This window comes from Eumetopias jubatus, unplaced genomic scaffold, assembly GCF_037043125.1.
Source record: "Eumetopias jubatus isolate StellerSeaLion01/CBP00866 unplaced genomic scaffold, mEumJub1_p1.0 scaffold_3, whole genome shotgun sequence".
In the NCBI taxonomy this organism is placed as follows: domain Eukaryota; kingdom Metazoa; phylum Chordata; class Mammalia; order Carnivora; family Otariidae; genus Eumetopias; species Eumetopias jubatus.
This window is the reverse complement of record NW_028274809.1, coordinates 63,745,165-63,768,953: the sequence shown is the minus strand read 5'-3', so window position 1 is coordinate 63,768,953 and position 23,789 is coordinate 63,745,165. Positions and strand designations below refer to the sequence as shown.

The 23,789-nt window shown below is 43.8% G+C and overlaps 1 protein-coding gene across 1 annotated transcript in view; it reads right to left on the bottom strand.

Moving 5' to 3' along the window:
* Positions 1–23,789, bottom strand: part of STK39 (serine/threonine kinase 39) — a 295,831-nt gene that overhangs the window by 191,973 nt on the left and 80,069 nt on the right. Inside the window, exons 6-8 of the mRNA XM_028124999.2 lie at positions 3,479–3,588; positions 3,142–3,243; positions 847–980 (exon numbers count right to left, since the gene is read on the bottom strand). Of these exons, the coding sequence (XP_027980800.1) occupies positions 847–980; positions 3,142–3,243; positions 3,479–3,588 (346 nt within the window). The remainder of the gene's footprint in view (positions 1–846; positions 981–3,141; positions 3,244–3,478; positions 3,589–23,789) is intronic.

Genomic DNA, 23,789 nt, shown 5'->3' with positions numbered 1-23,789 from the left:
TATCAAATCGAACCCTTGGGCGCATGAGGTGGCCAGTGACTCCCCAGTGGCCTCGCCAGATGGGTGGTCTATGCTGATGGTACACTAGCGCCACAACACAGACAACCAAGCTCGACAAAGAGACTCTACCTGGGCAAGGCCTGTGTGGCTCACGTCATTAACATCCTTCTTTAAGCGATAAAAGATATGGGGCTATATTACCACTAGCCAGGGTATTCAAAGTCACAGATGTTAAGAAAGAAGAAATAAACTCAGAAAACAGACACACTACAGAGCAGGGCAATAACCCAAGAATAAAGAGAAACCCCTAACGTTAATTTCAAACCATTTGCTTCTGTTTATATGATTAATGTTTCTAATGCAAAAATCTTAATCTTCTTTACTGATAATCTTTTAAACAGCACAACTTGTTCTGCAACTAAAAGGAAGCTCATGCAAAATTCAATAGCTCTGCCTGGTTTAGACTGGAGCTAGCAGGACATTCAAATCCTGAGAGGTCAGCTCAACCTACACAGTGCAGAATATTAGCTCAATTTCTGAGTGCACCGCTGCCAATTTCTTTTGATTTACTTCATTTCCTTCGATGACAGAGCCCATACCTAACAAACACAGTGAATCTCATTAACACTAAAAATTTTCCTCTACCTCTCCCTCAGGCTCACTCCTCTCCCTCTCAGACCCACGCTCTCTTCCACTAACAGGTTGGAAACCAGGGCCAGAGCAGGATTTCCCTTCAACTAGATAGAAGTACCTTCCAGGTTCCTCACACAGCCTTTTCCCAGCCACAAACAAAGCTTTGTCGTGATTCAAACCAGGTCATTAACTCATCCACAAAGTTCGACATACCTTTTAGAAGGATCTTTCTGAAGACACAGTGAGAGTAATTTCCTAAAGGACTTGCCGTACTTTTTCATCATTTCTTTATCCTCTACTCCTGTTTCTAAAGTGGGTGGATCGTTTTGCAAAGTCAACATTAACACCTGCAGCAGAAACAAACACCAAGACAGAATCTCAGTACAGCCTCTGCCCTAGTTCGAGTTCTTAATGTTTCACAGAAGCGCTAGGGACCATCCTTGATGAGGAGGTCCTTTCCCATGATTTTAACCTTCCCGAAAGTGTGTATTCAAAGTACTCATTTCCATTAGCGAATCTGTTCACGTGCCCTTTCACCTTTTTGTTATTCCATTGACAGAACTTACAAAATCTGTTGTGTGTGTGAAGAACGAGGTCCCAAGGCCGGAACACAACTGGGAACTGGCTCCCACACAGCCTCAGGGAGCACGTAGCTCCAGCACAGGCTTAGTGGTGGCTGGGAAAGGGGAGGGGTGGGGGGGGCCGAGCAGCAGTGAGCGCTCATGTGTACAGGTCATTCATAAGTAAGGAACCGCCAGTACTCAAGGCTTCTGTTAACACACTGCCAACCCTAAAAATAAATCCACAATATCCCAGAAGGTAACACATGATTTTTTTTTTTTTTAATGAGAAAACCTACAGAATATCACTTAAAGCCTTGGCAAAATTGAGGCAGTAAGAACGCTTAAAGTTAGCCAGAATACGAGTTCCTAAAAACCATAACCAGAGCAAAAGGCCACACTGCTTCTGGAGGGGGGACAAAACAAAACCAAAATACAGCTTCAAATCAAAAAGGTAAAAATTCCATTCATTCACAACATCAAAATTACTTGTTTAAAAAAAAAGAGTAGAATTTGTAGTAAACTATTGACCTATAAAAGGAATAAACCTCATTAATGCATAAATCAGCCTTAATTTATGCAAATGCTATACATACCAAGACTCCTTTCAAACACTTTCAGATGTGTGAATAGATGAAGGATTAAACTGACAGTTTATTGATTGTGGAGGATAACAGCAAACAGAAGAAAGTGGGCAAGCTGTGAAGTCCCAGCAGAGCCCCACAGGACGTTGGGCTGGGGTTAGCAATGGGACTTTGGATTCGGGTGGGTGGGACACGCAAAGGAGTGGGGAATGAAAGAAAACAAGAAATAAGAAAAAAATAATGCCGAAAAACCAGATGGAAGGGAAAATCCTGAGTTGCTTCAGTGCTTTTTCTCTACAAGGTCAGTTGAACTGACCCTTTTGATCCCTTTTACAATAAATAATTTCAAGATGCTTGATAGCAAACAGTCTCCACGAGAATGGTGACTGATACAGAGAAGATGCCTCAACTTTGAATTTTCTGCTAACAAAGGCAGGTATGTATACACACACACATCCTAATCTTAAGTATGTTAAAAAATATGTACATAAATACAGAGAGAAAAGAACAATGTAATGAACTACGCTGAGACCTTAACAGGGATTGTCTGTGATTGATGAAATTATGAATGATTTATTTCCTTCTTTATTCTTTTTTGGACTTCCAAATTTTCCCTCATAAGAACATATTAACTTTATAATCAGTAAAATTATTGAACTTTGTTTATCCTCAGGTTTTTCTTAATCCTCCTAAATTTTTCCAGTATTTTCCTAGGAAAAGGTTGAAACAAGACAGAAACTGTATTCTCTGTAAAATACCTTCATCATTTCCCCCAGCTATTTCAGCCCCCAAACAAAATCTAATTGGGTCCATCAGCCCTGATACCACCATCTCAGAATAAGTGAAAAAATAACGTAGGCCAGTTAAAAGAATCACAAAAATCTGAAAACACCATCCAAATGTAGGTTATTTCCTAAAAATACTGGGCTCCCTTATTTCAGATGAGTCACCAACATGACACAGCACAGGGGTGAAATGTCACAGAGCATTTAAAAAAAATGGGGGAAATCCATCTGCAAGGACGATGTCACTGCAATCTATTTTTAGATTTTCCTTGGGGGTCTGGGGTCTTCGGCTATCAAAAGAGTAGTGACCAGCATTTGTCCCAGTTCTCAGCCTCCACTGGCCAAAGTGATCGCAGTCTTCAGACAGCTCTCTGCTAAGAATGTAACGCGAGCTTCAAAGCCAGGAACTGGACCACTTTTGAGCTATTCTGTCCACATCCGACAACATTTAACTTGGCTGCATTCCTCCATTAATTCTCCTCAGGTCTAAGAGAAAAATGACTATGTTTAAGAGAATTACAGAACAGATTCCATTAAATCCTATTTCAAGCCCGACATATTATTTCCAATAGTAATTACTTTCATAGGAGGGTATTTGTGATAAGGCGCTGCTCCTGTTGCTAATTCAATGGCAGTTATCCCAAAACTCCACATGTCAGCCTTGAAGTCATAGCCTCTCACCTAAGAACAGAAGGAGGAGAAAACACAATTATACAGTAGGCAGGTCACCCGCCAGGAAGTCCATGTTATGTTGGAGGTCTACGGCAGCGATGTACAACTTTGATATTACTTTGCTAAGGCCCACCAATCAGGAACTAAATCTTAGTTACATGATGCATTCTAGTAAAATGATTGACTTGAATGAAATGTTAATGTATTTAGTGATACAAAGCATCTTTTTTTTTTTTTTTTTTACCTGTTCCATGACTTCGGGGGCCATCCAACACGGAGTACCAACAAATGTTTTTCTTACTTTATTCCGGGTAACATCACCCCCTGTTGCTAAGAATGCACTTACCCCAAAATCTAAAAGAAAAAAAAAAATCACCCTTATTTTATGTAAGATATTATTGCTTACACATTCTGACTTTATAAACCTCTCTTTTCCTGGGGACCTTTCCAGTGGTGATGAATTGTTCCAAACACCATGAAGCTCTCTCGGGGGTATACCAAGGCAGTCCCGCCACCCGCCAACCTACACTTCAGAGAACACATCAGGGGTGATGGGTCAGCAAGCCCACCAGTCCAGAAACTCAGCATACCAAATTATATGTTCTACCAAAAAGGTATCAGAAGTCATAACTAACCATAAATTATTAATTCAATAAAAATAAAAACACATTCTCAGAGCCCTAAATATAAAGGATCTTAGCTTTTTGCTAAGATTCATTTCAACAAATCATTTCTAAGAATAGCATGGGGGAGGGGGGTGAATAGCACAGGAAGCAGTAAAACCAGTATGTGATGTAGTTTCTTTTTATGTGTTTCTTTTGTTATGATTATTTTCCAGCTTCTTTAATTCCACATCATCAATGTTTGGGGAGTGGATTTTTTTAAAGGTGGCTTGGGGGAGGGTGAAACAGAGGGGATTAAGACTACACTTATGGTGATGAGCACTCAGTAATGTATAGAATTGCTTAACCATTATATTTTACACCTGAAACTAATATAGCACTGTATGTTAATTATAATTCAATAAAAAGATTTAAATAAAGGATAATAACATTCATCTTCCACATTCTCACAGCCTTGCTTAAACAGTGCTGACACCTTAGGCAAAATCACAATAACAAATCCACGAACCCAGGTACCTAAAGCCAACTGCCCAGGTTTGTACAGATGTAGCAATCAACACAAGGGAAAAGCTCAGTCAGCAAAGATTTTTTTTTTCCAACGTTCGCTTTTTGGATAATTTTCTTAAGTATAGATACAATGGTTTGTAGAATGAAATAATACTCTTCTTAACATCTATTACATACTAGAAATTCTTTTTGTAGGATGATGAATTAGGCAATACTCTATATACATACAGACGTGTATTTATGCAAAAATGATGTGCGTTTGTGACCACAGAGAAGGAATACCCGGTGATTATTAATGCATGCATTTCTGCATAGATTTTTATTAAAAGTTGAAGTTAGTTGATAAGTTAAAGTACCAACCACTCAAGGCTAATATAGACCTACAAGCTAGAGCCAACTCAAGGACAGCTCAGTAGTAAGCCAGTAAATGGTAATTAAAAAAAGTAGTCAACACCTCAAAATGCTGCAGCCGACTATGTATCCTGAGCCCCTTCAAATTGTTCTCCTATAATTCTCCTTTGTTGGTCCCCTTTGATGACTTGCCAGGATGACAGCAATTACCAAAGAACAACATCAAGCACAAGCCAAGGTCAAAATGTATTAGCATTTGCTTTAGGCCTTCAATGTTGTGATGCAGTGACACTGTAACCAGTTCCCTGAGTTGAAATATATTGACTGTTTCATTTTATTTACATTTACATTTAATCAACTCCCAACAGGATTTCAACTACAAGTAAAAGGAATAAAAATTGACAAATGGAGTCTTTGTTCCAACTGCTCCTCTCATGATAATATTAAGCAAAAGCATATTTTGAAAATGCTATATAATTTAATTTGCACATATGTGCCAAACTCTAAAAGTCTTTGAATTCTTATATTTCTGAGGGAAAAATGAAGCCTTGTGAAAAGAAATCTCTAGAACCAGTGAAACAGTCTCCTGTGGGTAGGAGCAAATAAAATTCATGTTCTTACAGAAGAACTAGGTGAATTAAATTATTTGTAAGCATCTACTATATTTGGCTAGAGGAAAAGATAACATGATCGGCTTTGAAAAATATTAATTTCAACTTAACTTGTATTTCTGAAAAGTTCAACAATGAACCGAACATTACATTTCTATTAAAATAATTTTGCAACAAGGATGCCTCGGTGGCTCAGTCAGTTAAGCATCTGCCTTTGGTTTGGGTCATGATCCCAGGGTCCTGGGATGGAGTCCACACTGGGCTCCCTGCTCAGTGGGGAGTCTGCTTCTCCTGATCCCTCTGCCCCTCCCCCTGCTCATGCACACTCTCTCTCAAATAAATAAAATCTTTAAAAAAAATTTTTTATATAACAAAATACTAAGTACATGTCATCTGTAAATAAGTAAGAATATGAGAAGTTGCTCTAAGGAAAAATAGATTTTTTTAATGCAGTTGAAGCAACTCTACACCCCAGTCTCTCCTAAAAGATATAATCCAGATAAAAATCCATAGTTAACATTAAATTTTTTAATTCCTTAAAAATACCATATAATTACATTAGACCTTTTTAGAGATGCAAAAACAGCTGAAAAGAGTTGTATAGTAGCAATTTATTATGGACCCCTTCAACATATCCTTCATGATTCACTTATTTATTCATAGCCTCCACTTAGAACACTCACTTTAAAGCCATAAACAGATGGTTAAATGTCTTTAAAGCTCAGAACAAAAATTCCAGAAGCAGAAAATGCCAATCCTAACATCTACTCACGCTTATGACTCCAGAGTAAATACATAAGTGGCTCCTATGGATTGCCAATGTGTATACATAAAGATTTCTGTGTACTGACAGACGACACTTTGACTGAAGTACATAGAGTACATGTGTAAAAAGGAAAATTGCTCTATTCTTTCCAGACAGCATGCATAGGATGGTGAGAAGGAGGGGCGGGGGAGGGGCAGAGCCACTGAAAAAAGTCCTTATTTGCTAAGAGGGACGTCTATACCGCCAAAGGGAGTGCAACAAGACACACTTGGGTCAGAAACCATGAACGTCTATCTGGCAACATGGAATCAAAGGCTCCACATAGAGTTAACCAGTCCATCTTCCTGCCTCTGGGAATAGCTGCATCTCAAACCAGAAAGAATGCTGTCAGCCTAGGAACTGAAAGGCTCCCCTCACATCTTTTGAATCCACCCACTTAGCGGCAGCCTCCTAAACCCCCACCTTCCTCCGGCTTTCTCCAGGACCATGCCCGGGCAAGCAGGCCTTCCTCGGTCACACACCTGACTTCTCCCTCAGAGGGCCTTAAAGTCCTTCCCCAGGACTTCCCCTATCCTCCCCAGGATAAAGTCAAAATCCCTCAGCACAACACGCAAATCTGACTCCCTCCTTTTTCCTCTCCTGCCCCAGCTGGAGACCTTGAGCCACTGGTTATCCCCCAGATCCATCATCAGCCCTGCCGTCCAACTGGCCCTCGCAGTCTGCCTGTGCACCGGATGATCTGTCGTCGTCCAGGTACGCTGTTCCCTCCACTAAGTGTAGCACGGTCAGGAGAGGCCGTTCTGCACATCCCGATTAAGAACGGCAGCATCCTTGACATCCTGACTCTCAGCGCCTTGGGGCTTTTTCACAGCTGCCCTTGTGTTAGGATGTGGTTAGTCTGATGTGCATCCAACACCTTTGCCTCGTTTGTGGTACATGATTAAGTCACTCCGGGAATAGTCTTATTTTTATATATGTGAATGTTGAGCCCCAGGGCAGACCTGCAGGGTTTTCGGTATTAGCCACCTGATGTGGAGAGTGGGCGGACCCTCCAGGAAAGAGCATGGTCCTCACCGGCAGGGGCCATGCTGCTCCCAGCCATGTGGGTCTGCCAACCACTTAACCGGGGCTTCTGGGCCTTTGTTTCCTTACCAGCTTTCTCGGTTCTGCTAATTTTATATTACATTCATATGGATAACACTCTTCTGCTTCTTTTCCCCATGTATAAATCTGCTTTCCAACAAATGTGAGCTCGATCGATAAGCTACTATTCTTTGCCTTTGAACTGGGGTGAGGGTTAAGCATGAACATTTTTACAGTGGTAGATACAAAATATGAGAAAGATAGGTTTCCTGGCTTTAAGCCTTGACCAGCAAGGAGAGGGAGGCCAGGAAACAATGAACAGAGCTACGCTGTGCTGTCTGTGTGGACAGAGGAACTACGGGCTGTCATAGTCATGACAGGTTCCACACCCAGTGGGGCCTCGGACCACGTGGCCTTCGAGAAGAGGTTAAGACCTGGATAAGCAAGCCTAAAAGGACATGGCATTCCAGACAGAGAAACAGCCTGAGCAAAGCACAAGTGTTGAGCAAAGAAGAAAAAGTGTGTGACAGTTGCAAGGGTCGAACACTCAAATACCTAGAGGGGCCAGGCAGGAATAAGGGGGGGAGGGGGTCCTGCACAGCAGCAGCCCAATCTCAACCATTAAAGGGCACTTGATACTTAGTGTCAGCACAGGGGGACGCTAGGCAGTGCTGGGCCCTCCCCAGGAGCCCATTCTCAGTGTAGGCTGCTTCTAATCCACTGGAAAAGAAAATCACCAAAGAGGAATAGGGCCTGGTGTGGCCGATGTCCCCATTTTCCCAGAGCAAGCCAAATACCAAGATCTTTATGTAAAACCTCTCTTTTCTGTTATTGTTGGCAACAAATTTGCTTTAAAAAAATTGGAAAGGCAAAATAGAGCAATTACGCCTCCCTGGTTTAGCCTGCAAAACGAATCTGCTAAGCCGCTATGAGGCCTAAAATTTACTGAAAATACTTTAACATACACCACATGCAATATTATATTCGTGAGACCCAAGTGGTCAACTGGCATTCTGACTCAGAGTGCCCAGGGCCGGAAGGTTCTGGTCGCATTTGATTAAGGATGCCGGAAGCAGCTGCTAAAAGTATTTCTGCTATCTGTAAGTATAAATAAGTATAAGCCAGGTGAAGGCCCAAAAGGGGCTATTATTGGAGAATAATAATGCCAGTCACCTGTCGGCAGGCATGATGCATGTGAGAAATAAGCCTTCTCGGATGAAAGTAAAGGTAGTTAGCACACAGAGAATGGCTAAAATATTTATTTTAGCTATCCTCGCCACTCTTGCATGAATAAAAAGAATCCAGCCAGGCCCAGGAGTAAGCTAAGTCCCTCCCCAGTTCTAGATCTAGTTCGAATCTACACGCCAAGTATACGTGTACAAGAAAACTGCATCTGGAATTTTGGCAAGTCTTCACGTGGATTTTTCACTCACCTAGAGGGACAGAGAGCAGGAACTTCCTTGAGCCTACAGAACAAACCGTGAGAACTCTTTAGGGACTTGCTTGCCAATGAATGGCAAAATTCGGCCTGAAACTTGATTTCCTTAAGACCCGGGAGTGGCGTTGCAGGTGAAGAGCCAACCCTAACCCTCACCTGCCTCCAACATCTACAATAGCTACTAATACCTAGAAGGAGGAACCTGAGCCACACATGAGAAATTGGCTCAGGTTAATTCAACACTTGGCCAGAGAATAATGGAATCAACACTGGATGGCTCAGAGCATCGCTTCTCGGCCTTTTGGCTAAGATCAAGTGTGGATGGCTCAGAGCTTCCTAAAATGTACTCAAAACAGGTTACAACAGATCAGATCCCTTGAGACCTGCCAGCAGCTGGCTGGGGGTCTTGGGGAGCGGGAGCCACCGCAGACGTGGGGCCCCCTGGCAGTTCCTTGCTTGAGTCAGTCTCTTTTCCCCAGTGGCCATGGTCTAGAAAAGCAGGGAAGCACCGAGACTGTGGAGGAGCCCAACTACAGAGTCTAAGAACCAGGGAAGGGAGGGTGAGCCTGATCCATGCAGCGCCCCCAGACCACCACGGCACTCGCTCTAGCCAAAGAGGAAATCTGGGGAAAGGACTCACACAGGGATGTTCAGGAGCAAAATCAACAGGGCCTGTACCTTTAGAGAGACTCTGGAAGTGGAAAGGATTAGACAAATTCTTAGGAAAATACGATGATTTAGTCGCTATTGGAATTGAAGGAGAGGAAGGAATTAAAAAGATTAAATGTCTTGCCAAAGACCACATACATAGCAAGTTATCAAGGGTCTGGATAAAATCCACAGGCCTTCACAGAGGAGTTAGCCAGTTAGCCCTGGTTTCCTTTTTGAGAAAATTCAGTGTATTTTTCTGTACTGAAAAGGAAACACAAGACGGAGTAATGGGGTTAATACTCCAAAACTCTTGAGCTCTTCCCTGAGTAAAGATCAAGTTGTGATTACCCAACACAGAAAAACTCGTTTGAGGTTCCCTGGTTAATCTGAAATGTCATATTTATATCATCAAAAACAATCCCTTCACAATTTGGGTTGACTCCCAGGTTTATTTATTTATTTTCTCACAAGAGACTCTTAAGACTTGACTGGCAAAATTGAAGTGTGCTTCTAAACACCCAGGAACATTTTCAGGGCTGCCAGCATCCGACCTTCCTGAGTCCCCCAGGTTTCCTTAAAATGCCATGCCACCAATGTTGGATGAATGAAGAAGCACGTAAAGAAGTACATTATGATTTAAATAATGCAAACTATATAACCGTGGGTATAAAACAGAAGCAAATATTTTCCTAACAGAGCAGACTATGGAAAGTTGTTTTAAACACCGTATTGAGTTCTTATTGTGTTGTTTTTATAAAAGGTGTGCCGGTGGTAGAGCACCCTACTCACGGTTCCGGAGGCTCAGGGTGTTCACAATAACCTCTACTCCCTGTGGGATTTAAAGCCAGGGGGCTTCCAGAGCTTTGATTTAGACACAACCCCAGCCTTCTGGTGAGAGCTAATGTGGGAACATGTGATTATCAATTTAAATAGCAATATTACATGATCCAAACAGCATGAATAGAAGAAATACATTAATGTGCCCAGCCCATCCGGGTCCTCAGAACTAAAGATGTCATCTCGGCTTGCTGGCAATTCCTAGGCACCCTCTCCCCGCTGGCTTTCTTGGTGAGGGAAGGAAACTACAGACCAGGGTAAGGAGAGGCTTTAGCAGTTACAGAATCAAAAGTACCCCTCTTCCGACTGCAATCCAGCTTATTCCATCCAGACTCATCTTCCTCAAGTGCAGGTCTGACCGTAGCCCCCTCTGGTTAAAATCTGTCTCCGGACAAGGCAAGTGGAAAAGGGCAAAGCCCGCCCCCCCCGCCCCCCCACCCCATCCCCACGTGGCCACAGGTCCCTGGGCGGGTGGGAGCTGGCAGGCTGCCGGACTATTGCTTCCAACTGCAGTGCCTCCTGGTCACCGCATGCTCTGGCGCCGCGGTTTTAGCTGCTTTCACTGACCAAGGCCCTGTTTTCCAGTTTCATTTTCTTAACGTATGATGACAGCCAGCCTTTACACCAGTTTTTCTGTTTATTGCATTTTTGTTTATAAATGAAGTAGGAACGACTTTTCACTCTCCTGGAGCCCTGCCATCTTCAGAGAGTCTGAGAGCCGCCGCTGCACGGAACCAGGGAGGGCCGTCCCCTCAGGCCTGCTGGGAATCCCGACAAACCCAGACTTGGAAGTGGTTGAGGGGACGCCTCCAGTCCGCTGGGTGGGCACTGCACCTCTGGGTACCTGGGCCATGCTCAGCGGAACACAGCTATGCCAGAGCAAGAAGCTGGGCCCAGATCCCAAGGGGCCAAGTGAAGATGTGGCAAGACCTGGGATGTGGCTGCCAACACTCCCTGGGCTCGGCTTCTTCCTGAAATAACACCGCCTTGCTCAAAGGAGTTTTCTCACTCTTCTGATGGTGGCGCTTCAGTGCACCATGAACGGAACCCAACTCTTTAGAGGCCAAATGGTGACACACTTGGCGTGGGATTGTGTGGTCCCTACTCAGAGGCGTACCCTGAGGTCCTGACCATTTCTAGTGAATCTCCCACCAACAATCCCTGAAACTAAAGGGAAAAGAAGAGGCACCAAAGATGGACACAGTGAGTACCAAGGAGCCACATTTCTGCCCCAAGAAGGCACTCTGGACTCAAACAGGCCTGTGGGTGATCCCGACTACACTCCCCGAGCATTTACTTAACTGCTTCGAGCAACGGTTTCACAAGCTATAAAATGGGGAGCTCAGAACATATATAGTAGATTCTCAATAACAGTCCTTGTTGGCTGCCTACCCAACATCCATTCTTCTCTGCCAGAATCCTGATTTTGTTTGCCAGGCCTCAGGGGATTAATCGTACTGCTCTAAGCCAATCATGGTGTTTGGTTCCTCTTACCGGTGGAGGATCTGAGGGTCTGCCCTAGTTTTGGCCCATAAGATCCAGGGGGCAAACAGTGCAAGCTCGTGCACGGAAATTCTTTGCCTGTATAGAAGAACCACCATACAAGGCTCCTTTACTGCCCACTCCCCAGCCTGCTGAGGGCACTGCCATTGAAGATGAGAAGCTGGGAGTGAGCAGCCCATGGGGACAGGCTCTGGCCGACACAGTGAGATGCAGAACAGAAAGCAGGATAGAGCCCATGACCTCTGGGATATCGCTGGGCTTCTGCACCAACCCTGGAACCAAATGCCCCAGACTTCTGTTATGTGAGATAATTAAATGCCCTTATTGCTTTATCTCCTGCCTGTCAAGCACTCTGGCATTTGTATCCAAAGGCTTCCTAACTCCAAATCACCTGTCTTTCCCCAGGCCCACCATGTTTATTCATGCTTCCTGATGCTAAAGGCACTGCAATCCCCAAAAGGACTCAGTAAAATCAGCAAGAAAACAATTTAGTACACAGTGAAATTCTGGAGTTTTAAACAGCTCTAGTATTAAGCATGGCTTTTAATGCCAGGGGCATAAATCAAAACAAATAAATGCACAGGCATCTCAAAGGGAAAAAAAAAAAAACCATGCAAGAAGAGTTTAATTCCCTTTTTTTTTGCCAATAGTTTCTGTTTCGGGCTACACTCACATAAACCTTCCAGAGACAGAACAATACACTTCTAAGAAAATAAGAGAAAGAAGTATCTTTGACTTTTGCTACTAAGTGGGGTCCACAGACCAGAACCATCAGCATCACTGAGGAGCCTCGGAGAAATGCGGACTCTTGGGTCCCACCCCAGACTTACTGAGTCAGCATCTGCATTGTAGCATGATCCCTAGTTGATGTGATGCACAGGGAAGTTGGAGAATCATTGCTCAAGAGTATGGTCTTCCTAGCAGGTGCTATGCCCTGATTCGGTACAACTGGATGATCCCAAAGTGTTGCCAACACCACGGCTTCCCTCTTTCACCTCTTAGATGCAAAGAACTCCAGTAGTGGAGAGAGAGTAGCAGGAAAAAGGTATTTATGCATGCACACTCATGTATTTTATGACCCAGTAAACACAAGGGCAATACTAGAAACCTAAATCACGTCCCACAAAGAACTGACCCTGTGATTCTCAAGGGTGTGTCAAGCGGCACAAATTCACACATGTGGCACACTCCCAATTTGTACAAAATCTTTTTTTAAGATACATGAAGATAATTTATGATCACAATACCTATTAACAGTCCAACAGTAACAGCTGCTCAGTAGAGCGCCAGGGCGCAGAGAGGACAGGCTTTGGGTAGGCATCATTGTCAGCACGGATGTTTGTAACACTATTCCTTTCTCAACCTCTGATATGCAATTTTGTGAGGGTGATAGATGATTTGAACGATAACCTTGAATCTGCTCATCTTTTAAGCAAATGATAAACATGTTGGCACCTTATCTACTATTCGTAATCACTACTTTATTACGGATTGGGACACATCACCTGCCCTGCTCAGGAGGAAGGCTGGCACCCCGACGAGGGACCAGACAGAACCAAAACGAGTTCTCTGAAACCCTCACTCTCCACCCAACCTCCTTTCCTCTAGTCAGACTCCTGGTTTTCAACTCTTATTTATTCCTTCCTGTACGCAAATGGTGTTCAATGGCCTTCTTTGGCTCTATAGGCTGCAGCCCCCAACCACAACATGGTGTCCCAGGCAACCACTCACAGAAGACACAATCTGCCATATTTCCTGAGGCTGCAAAGAGTCAGGAGTCACTTCTCGGCTGCTCTGAAAAACCCGCTTCCCATCAATGAATGAGGAAGGGAGAGGCAGTCCTGACCTTCTTTGAAACATCAGAAAATAACAATTCCACAGCCTTTTCTGACAACAAAAGAAAAAATCAGAAGACATCCTCTCTGTATTCCCTAAAGGAAGAGTTTCACCTTTCAAAATAAAAGAAACACAAAGAAGCAAACCTTCCCACCATTGGCCTTTCATGTGGGTAGACTCTCAAAATTGCCATCAACAGGTTTCCTTCAAGTATGCTATATTTTAACTCATATAGGAGAAGTTCTTAGCCACTTGTTTGTACTTTGTACACAGAATCAACATACCATTCATGATGCCATAGACGAATAACAAGAAAATTTCAACAGAATTATTGGTAAAAGGGCCGAGGCTACACAAGTGGCCACTCACTCCCTAATTCCTCATTCTCCCCATTCTCACACTTGGGACAACCCAGGCTTAAGAGGGACAAAAAGATAGAAGGGTAAGTGTTGGCTGATGTCAATTCACATCTGGTTCACAGTTCAGCTGACTAATGCGATCAATTAGCCAAAGCGTGAAGGAGAACATGAGTTTAAGATGACAGCAAACCAAAGATAATCTACCTGTCTATGTGAGAGCCACAGAACCCTTCACCAAAGCAAGTGAATTTCCAGTGACAAGTGGAGCCAGAAGCCATACCTGGTGGGGCACCAGCAGAAGGCAGGAGAAGGCTGGAGCAGTAATCCCAGGCCAGCTGTGCTAAAGGTGCCAGGTACAAGCCAGCTTTCTCAAGTCCAATGACAAGCATGACCAAGAACGCACTAGTGGTCAGCTTTCTATCAAATGTGGTAATTACGGTGATCCCCAATCACAAATCCATTCTTCTCTGGCTCCCCAGTGAGGGCAGGATATCTGTAAAGATGCTCTGGTAAAAGTAGTCACAGGACAGATACTTGGCTTACTCTCCCCTCCATGCCCAAGACCACCCTCTGATTTGAAAGCTTTCAAACAGGATAGAGAATTTCTTTAGTGACTGAGGCTAATGAAGGGCCACTCTAACATTTTGATGTAAGACAGGTCCTGGAGAAAGTCTTGTCAACCTTCCTTAATCCACAGCTGAAAAAACTGAGCCCCAGGGGGGCTGAACTGTCAAAACGCACAGTGTGAAGAGCGGGGGTGGGTAAGGGGAGCCCAACGGTAAGGAAGTGAGCTAAGGCCTGAAAGAGAAGTCAGGAGATCTGAGAATGATTTGCTCTTACGACCTTGAAAACGACCTTAAAGGCATCCACAATCGCTCAGCAGTCCTCAGTCCCCTCATCCCTAAGACCTACTTTGCTGAAGTAACAGGGCTGTTGAAAGGAGAGCACTAGGTAAGTGTATTAGACAGGTATCATTTCCCAAGCCCATCGCATGCTCTGAAGTCAACGGGAGCTCCTGGCTGGCCGTATTTGCAAAGACGGGCACAAGCAACTTAGATCAAATATTAATAAGTCTGAATTTCCAATGCAATATTCATATACCTGCAGGTGGTCTTCTTCATACAAATCTCCACTTAACTAGCTCTAATATGAGAAGCTTTCAATAAACCAGAATGACCCATCTGTACACTCTACAAGAGATGGTCCCTATAGGAGATGATTAAAATAGCACAATTCCAGTTGCCACAAGTATTTAAAGCAACAATTTACATCATTTCCACAAAGTTTGGAGAAGGATTAGTTGAAGCTAACACAATCTTCAAAGACTCTGCAGATTTTTAAGTCTATGATAAAGGAAACCTCACCTTTAAGAATCTTAACACTGAAGAGTCACTGAAATATGAGGATCACATTCAACTCTGTTGCTCAGTATTCTTTTAATCTACATTTACTAAATAGTCATATTTTCATTAATTCATTCAACGACTATTTGCTGAGCTCTTACTAAGTGTCATTTCCAGTTTTAAACACTGGGACTGTAGAACAGAGACCCCTCCTTCATGAAGCTGACCTTTAAGTTGGGGCAGCAGCGGGAAGGAGAGGTAAATACGGCCAGCAAGCAAAATCAGTAAGCACACAGCAGTGCTTCTCAGACTTCAGTGAGTATCACTATCACCTGAGGGCTTCTTCACATACACACCGCTGGGCTCCACTCCTCCCCAGGTTTCAGATTCAGCAGCTCCAGGGGTAGAAGAGCACAGAATTTATGTTTTTATCAAATTCCCAAGGTGATGGTGATACTGCTGGTCTAGGACCACGCATCGACAACACAAACACGGTGTACACTGAGGTATGCAGTAAAGAAAAAGAGATCAGGAGATAGGAAGTCCAGGCCAGAGGAGTCTGCAATTTACCACAGAATTGCCATGGAAGCCTCATTGATGTGACATGTGAGCTAAGATCTGAAGGAGGTACTGGAAAGACTATTTGGGATTGAGCAGCCGGTGCAAAGGTCCTGAGGCAGGAGCATGCAAGGCAAGGAGGCCAGTTTGACTGGAATGGAGGGAGGGAGAAAATGGAGGAAGAGATGAGGTCAACAAGATCATATGAGGGGCCAAATCTTGTAAGGCCGGGTGGGCCACCACACTAGTTGTGACTTCACTCTGAGATGGGAAGGCAGTGGTGGGCTTTGAGTAAGGGCGTGACATAAGCCGACTTAGTTTAACGGCATTAGTCTGGCTGCCATGTAGAGAACAGTCTGGCTGCCATGTAGAGAACAGAAGGGGACCTCTTAGGAGACCACCTCAATAATGTAGGCAAGAGCTGATGGTGGCCCAGACCAGGATGAGAGGGGAGGTGGTGAGACGTGGTCAGCAAGAGGATTTGCTGACAAACTGGGCAGGATGGGTATGAGAGAAAGAGAAGGATCGGGGAATACCAATCCCTAGCCTGTGCCATGGAAGGACAGAGCTGCCATTTTTAAAAGAAGTGGGAAGACTATGAGAAGGGCATTCTGTTAGGGGGGATGGGGGTTACAGAGCTTTTCTGTATTGAAATTATACAAGCTTTAGAGTTAAAAGGAAACTTGAGAGGCCAAGAACCTTATTTTATAGGTGATACAAACCATGGCCAGCAAAGGACTTGGTTGGGGGCTCAGGCTAAGTTAGTGACTCAGGAGGCTAGATAGTCCTTGGCTACTGTGTCTTCAAGTGTATTCCATGTACTCAAGGGTTAAATTTATATTCCAGAGTATAAATACATGTTAACTCTATTCAGATTTCCTACAAATCTCTAACTTATGGTGTGACATATGCAGTAACTTCTAATATCTTACTGATCAAAAACACCTTTCCCCAAATCATTCATATTTACCATGCACATTTAAGATTTATTCCTCATGACAATCTATTACACTAGACCTCATGGGGCTAACGCAGATTCCCCAGGCATACGCATTTCCCTCCCCTGACAAATTTTTGAAATTAAATTCCATAGTTAACTGTTTAATAGGTTTCACCTGAACTGTAAACTTAGGCCAGTACACACGGTGTCCCCATTGCTGACCACCGTATCTGCCCCAAGGGCTAGGCCTGCAACACAACAAAAGCTCAGTAAAGACCTGCCAACCGGGGTGCCTGAGTGGCTCAGACGGTTAAGCGTCTACCTTCAGCTCAGGTCATGATCTCAGGGTCCTGGGATCAAGTCCAGCAACGGGGATCCCGGCTCAGCGGGGAGTCGGCTTGTTCCTCTCCCTCTGCCCCTCCCCCTGCTTGTGCTCTCACTCTCTCTCTCTGTCAAATAAATAAATAAAACCTTAAAAAAAAAAAAAATCTGCCGATCAACCACCTCAGGCACATTAAACCCAAACAACTGATGTTCACCTTTTCACCAGGAAAGGGCGATTTTTTGTTATAACAAATGCAGGTTCTGGGAAGCAGACAAATAAATGAAGAAATGATCATGCAAAGAACTGGACTGCTCTGCTCTTAGTCTAACAACTCTTGTTTTTCCCAGACCTCAGCAGCTTGTGGGAATATATAAAATGTAATTTAATTATGGCACTGCAGGCCCTTAAAGGCAGGGAGGAAGACAGGAAGAGAAGAAAGAAAGAAGGGAAGGGAGGGAAGGAAGGAAGAAGGAAGACCAAGTCCCATCTGCCCCATGTCCTCCTAGACCCTCCTCCTTAAACCTCAACCGTGTGCCCCATGCAGCTAAATGTGCACAGCTGGGGAAATATTCCAGCGGACGGGCAGAGCAAAGGGATGCCCCCCATTGCGTTCACCCAGGAAGACTTCCTTAAGTTGTTGCTCAGACAACTGCTAGCAGCTGTTAAAGGATGGGAAGCTGCTTAAAATCTCCCCAAGTATTTCTTGCTGATGATACACACATGGAGTGGATATAACTGGGTTTCCAGAATTGAATGCATTCTTGCTTCATGCTAGGGGTTGCACCAAATGTGACCATTTGATTTGTCAAGATCCCAAAATTCAGGGAGCTACATTAATTTGCTGTCCCTATTTACTTAAACAAACAAAAAATGTGTATGTGAAAACTATGGCATAATTCATTAAACCACAATTCACATAATGATAAACTCCTGAAAGTCAAAACATACATTTTGGTTCACTATAAAGCACTTTATGCCCTCCAAAGATGTTCATTTGCACTCATACTCTATGTTCGGAGTGTGCCACTGTTCTTAATTCATGTGCACTGCTTCACTCTTCCTTAATCATTTCATGGGTAGCTGCCTAACACAGAGCTTGCCCTACAGCAGGAAGCAGAAAAGCACGGGTGGACAATACTGGAAAAACAGGCAGGGCCTTCATATGCCATATTAGGGAGCTAAGGGCTTTATTCCACCAGCAACAGTTTTAAACTTTACGCAAGGGAATTACACGGTCAGATCTGCATTGCACATTTTTCACCCTGGTGATACAGGGGAAATCAATGGGGTAAAGAAAAAGGGAGAGCAAAATGATTTGGCAGGGTCAGAGAGAGGGCCTACAGCCTCTTCCCCCTGATCTCACAAGGCCTAAAGAATTAAAGGGCCCCACCCTCATTTTAATACAAAAGCAATGTGAGCTACCTAATTCTAAAATGGAATGTGTGTTAATTCCTTTAACCCTCTAGTATTTTTCCACTGTTTGGATATGGCAACTGAGGCACAGAGTGCTTAATTAACTTGGTCACAGGGCTAGAAGGAGTGAAACCACAGCAGTCTTGATGTCAGAGCCCTGCTCTAGGCCAAGGCACCCACAAATACAATGACATCGTCGTTTCCTGATTCGGACACCTCAGGGGCCTTCGGACTTTCTGATATGAATCAGAGCCTGCTGCCTCCCTTGCAAACAGGGAGCCCACATTACCTTGCATGAAGCAGCAGCCCCTCCTAGCAAAAGATATACTCCCTCCACCCCATCCCTCCATCCCCCATCGAAATGCATTTCACCAGAACTAGAGCACAAAAGGAAAACAAAAGAACCTAGCAACTATGGGAATAAAAACTTCACCACCAAAAACAAAACAAAACAAAACAAAACAAAGCACAACTTCACCACTACATGCACCTTCCTCTGGCTCCTTGAGAGTAACACCAGAGTACTGGAAGCAAGTTAAATCTAGTTGCGTGTTTTCCTGGCAGAAGTTTTAGTCCTAACTGTCTAAGATGCAGACTGAAGTTCAAGATGTTCTCAAAGGCTGACTAAGGATATAATCTCTCTCCCAAAATACAGAGACACTACCCAAAGTCATACCAATGTGCCTCAGACAGTGAAAGACCCAAGGCACACATAAGCTTGATTAGGATGGTCTCGGGTACACTGAGATAGATGCAGTGGTAACTTTCTAGACTTCTAAAGTATTAGGCTGACTTAGCTCAGTATCAAATTGTTATGAAAAACTAGGAATGGAAATTCACATTCACCTTCACACACACACACACACACACACACACAGTTAAAAGGCAAAAGTAAGAAAATGAGCAAAAGAACTACCTAATAATATAATGCAGTGGTATGCTTCTAGAAAGTTCTTCAGAAAGCAAATGTTCTGAAATCAACATTTTAAAAGTACATTAAGAGTGGTCACTATTTTAAAGAATCCTAGGATAAATATATTTGCAGCAACCATCCCAAAGTGACCTGTTTTATATGAATTTCTTTTTAGAATAGTGCCTCTCATTAATTCCAGACAAACAGACTTAGTCACTTGCCAGACAAAGATCTAAGCTCTTCCTGACAGTATGGCAGAACATCAGACTGGAAAATAAAATGCTAGGCCGTGGGAAGAGCATGACTTTCAAATGGCCACTCCTTCTATCACGTATTGTAGCAGACACCTTTATATTTACCGAGGCATCCTGTCCAAGTTTATTACCAGGAAGTCACACATTCAGGTCCTCCGAGCACAGAAGATACAATGAGAAGTAAAGCATTTTCTTTTAAACTCTGAGTAGGCAGTCCTCAAGTTTTAATTGATTACATCAAACCTGAAGTTTTCCAGTCTAAAAGAGTGTGGTGTCACTACTGTGCTTAATTTGACACCCAGTGACACCCGAGAGGATTGCTTCTTCTACAGACTTGTGTCTCAGATTGAAGGAGCAGAGAGGGGAAAACGTGCAGAATATGTTCCCTGGCTTCAAAATGGAATTGCCATGCAGAGGTGTAGAAGAGCTAGTGATTGCTACTGGTCTTCCATCCCAAACTGAGATCATTTATGCACAGATTTAGGGCTGTCTTCCTAGAAATCCCACAGACATGGGGGTCACAAGCTCTGCAGCCAGATCCCGGAATCTGAAGCCTACTTGTGACCTGGGCAACTTACTTCCCCTCTCTGTACCTTAGTTTCTTGTCTGTAAAATGGGCACATTTACAGGGCTGCGGTGAATGAATCACAATGCGCTCAGCACACAGACCCCAGCCTGAAACATAGGAAGCACTCAATACACACTAGTTACTGATTTTATATCCTGAGTCAAGAGAAATGTATATAATTCCCACGGAAGTTGTACTTTTGGAAACAGAACCAAGCATATTTGCCTTATTCACCACACTTGTCGGCTGTGTAAGATGAGAGTTTCTCATGGTCTGAACCAGGAATCCTAATTTCCCCCCCTTTTTTTAAGATTTTATTTATTTATTTGACAGAGAGAGAAAGAGAGAGAGAGAGAGCACAAGCAGGCAGAACCACAGGCAGAGGGAGAGGGAGAAGCAGGCTCCCCGCTGAGCAGGGAGCCCGACATGCGGCTCGATCCAGGACCCTGAGATCATGACCTGAGCTAAAGGCAGATGCTTAACTATCTGAGCCACCCAGGTGTTCCTTAATTTCCCCTTTTCTAATAAAAAATCCCCTGCTTAAATTTTATTTCAAAAAATAGGGCTTAAAGAACATAAAGATGTAAAGAGAAAGGGCACAAACAGCCTGAACAAAAGCAATTTATTATCTACCCAAATATAATAGGCAGCTTTCGACCCTCCCACCCACCTCCCCCTACTTCACCCACCGGACAAAGATAGCAGCAAAAGACCCAGAGACTCTTTGTCCCCGTTCCTGTTCAGGCAGTTACCAACTGCCTGGCCAACAGAGTCAAACTCCTAGAAAACAGGGACAGCATCAGCATCTGTCTGTTCCAAGGAAGCATTACAAATGTTTTCTCAAAGCAATAACCTTATTTTAGAGTTAAAACCAAAATAATAATAATAAGTACCATAGGCATTCAATGTTGTGCTCAGGTTAAAGAGTATGGAAAAAACTGAATATGAATTCTAGAAAGCCATAGCCCCAGAGATGCAGAAACTACAGTTTAAATGCCTGTTAACCCAGGGCACCTCGGTGGCTCAGTCGGTTAAGTGACCAACTCTTGATTTCAGCTCAGGTCAGGATCTGAGGGTCATCAAGCCCCACATTGGGCTCTGTGCTGGGTATGGAGCCTGCTTAAGATTCTTCTCTCTCTCTGCCCCTCCCCACCCCCGCTCGCACTTGTTGGTTCGCTCTCAAAAAAAAAAAAATAACTAAATAAAAATAAATAAATGCCTATTACCCACCCCCCGTATACATCTGGGAAACGGCCATTTCAGCCCATGGTGTGGCACATGCAGGAAGTCACACACTCAGAAGGGATGACAGCGAGGGCCCAGAATGGCGGTACACAAAGCCTTCCAGACTTAGCACTTCACACATGGACCCATCTAATCCTCACCACAACCCGGGTGGTGGCTTTCCCCACGTGCCCTTCTGAACCCAGCAGCCCCCATGGTGCAAGCAAACCACCACCCATGGTGAGGAGAAAATACCCAAGGCCCAAGAGGGGGAGAGAAATTCAGGAAATCTTACTTCAGGGGATCCCAACGGAGGAAAAGAAAAGGCCGATGTGCTACAGAAGGCCTAGAGAAAGAGCTCAGGTCATTAATCTGATAAGAATAATAGATGAAGTGACTGGCAAAGCACCAAGTGGCAAAATAAGGCAAGGGTTGACCTGCCTTCGCATTTCAAAGGCAGTTCACTGCTATTTTGACCCTCTTAGCAGTGATCGTTTCGTCACCAGAGAGAAAATCAGTCGTATTTCCTTATCAGCTTAGAACAAGATTAATGACAAGTTAACTTCCAAGTTCCATAATTAATAAGCATTAGCTTTTTATAACTCACACAAGCCCCTCAGAGCTGAACCCCCTAGCAAGACTAATTTGAGGTACATATGACCTGCCAGCGGTGCAGGGGAGGGTCAGCGTGAGCCTGTGGGTGGCAGTGAAAGCAGTCACAGCGGCGGCAGTAAGACAAGTAACACAAGTACCACAGAGGCCATTGTCTGCCCGCCGTGCACCAGCCACTTACCATCGCTGGACGGGAAGAACTGCATTTGGTCCCACAACAAGAGATGAGGGGGAGATACCTGTATCCCTCTTTAAGGAAGCAGAGTCTTACAGAAGTTGAGTAGCCTGACCAAGGTCACAGAGCTTGAGTGGTGACCTGGGAATTCCCACCATGCCAGTTCATCCAAGACCTTGCACCCTGAACTTGAGTACTCGGAGGTGGGAGAGTTTGAAGCTTCTGTCCACAGACGTTTCCAGTTGTCACTTGTTTTGTTGAAGTATTTTTTTTTTCTAAATGCCCCTAGCCTGCGGGGTAAGGGCCGCTCTCTAGCATAAGAACAAGATATGTTAGGACCCCTGGGTGGCTCAGTCGGTTAAGCGTCTGCCTTCGGCTCAGGTCATGATCCCAGGGTCCTGGGATCAAGCCCCACGTCGGGCTCCCTGCTCTGCGGGAAGTCTGCTTCTCCCTCTCCCTCTGCCTGCCGCTCCCCCTGCTTGTGCTCGCTCACTCTCTGTGTCAAATGAGTAAACAAAATCTTTAAAAAAAAAAAAAAAAGATAAGTATACATAAGGCACTAACTTAGATGGCTCAAGGACAAAATTCAGTGTTAGTAATAAGAGCCACCAGAGTAGAGACGGGGAAGATGCATGAATCAATGATCATTACTGATGCCAGGTGGTGGGTGTACATGAGGTTCCTCCTACTCTTTTCTACTTTAGGCTACGTATGAAAATTTTTACAATAAACTGTTTAAAAATGACTTCGACTAATTGACAGTTTATGAAGTTTATGAAGTCATTTCCTGTCATTTTTCCCCCAGGTCATACTTTTACACAGTTCAAAGTTCAAAACGCTATAGAGGGGTACACACCACACCGTCCCGCTCCTCATCCTTCTAATGTTTCTTTGTGTAAATATATAGAGATATTCTTATTTCTCCCCATTTCTCTCACAAAAGGTGACATACACATTCTATTTCACCTTGTTGTACTCATTTAACCACAGAGCCCGTAGATTTTTTCCTTCACATCAATGAACAGTGGGCTTTTCCTTCTCCCTGACAGCTGGTGGCTCCCCCATAACGCAGACAGGCCATCTACCATATTTAACGGGGACACCTACGTTGTTTCCAATCTACTGCAACCACAGACAGTGCTCCAACAAATAAGCTTACAATGTGTATCCCTGCCTATTGCACATTTTGGGTGTACTAAGCACTTCTCACATTTATGTACTTATTTTAACAACCATATCAGCAGTTGGTTCATGGGACATGAAGCTTACACAATTTGGAAAACCCTCTGTAAAGGGTCTGTAAAACAGACAATACAAAATTAAAAATACAAAGTTAGGTATGAATATGTCTATTTCTTTAAAATTAAAAATTCTTACCGATTCACTGGAGTCCTAAGGATTAATAAGCTCCTTTCTTCTGAAATAGCTTTAGACAACTTAACAAAAATGCCTACAAAGAAATACCTCCTGATTGCAGGTTGGCTTCTCCTCTCCACCTAAAACATTCTGCGACTCCCAGAAATGCACAGCACTTACAGGACCCTGAATCTTAAGTTTCAACAGGCGCACAGGATACCTGTGTCTTCTCGAATGATAGGCATTATCAATCATCACCATCTCACAGATGGGGAAACTGAGGCTTAGAGATGCAACAACCTGCCCCAC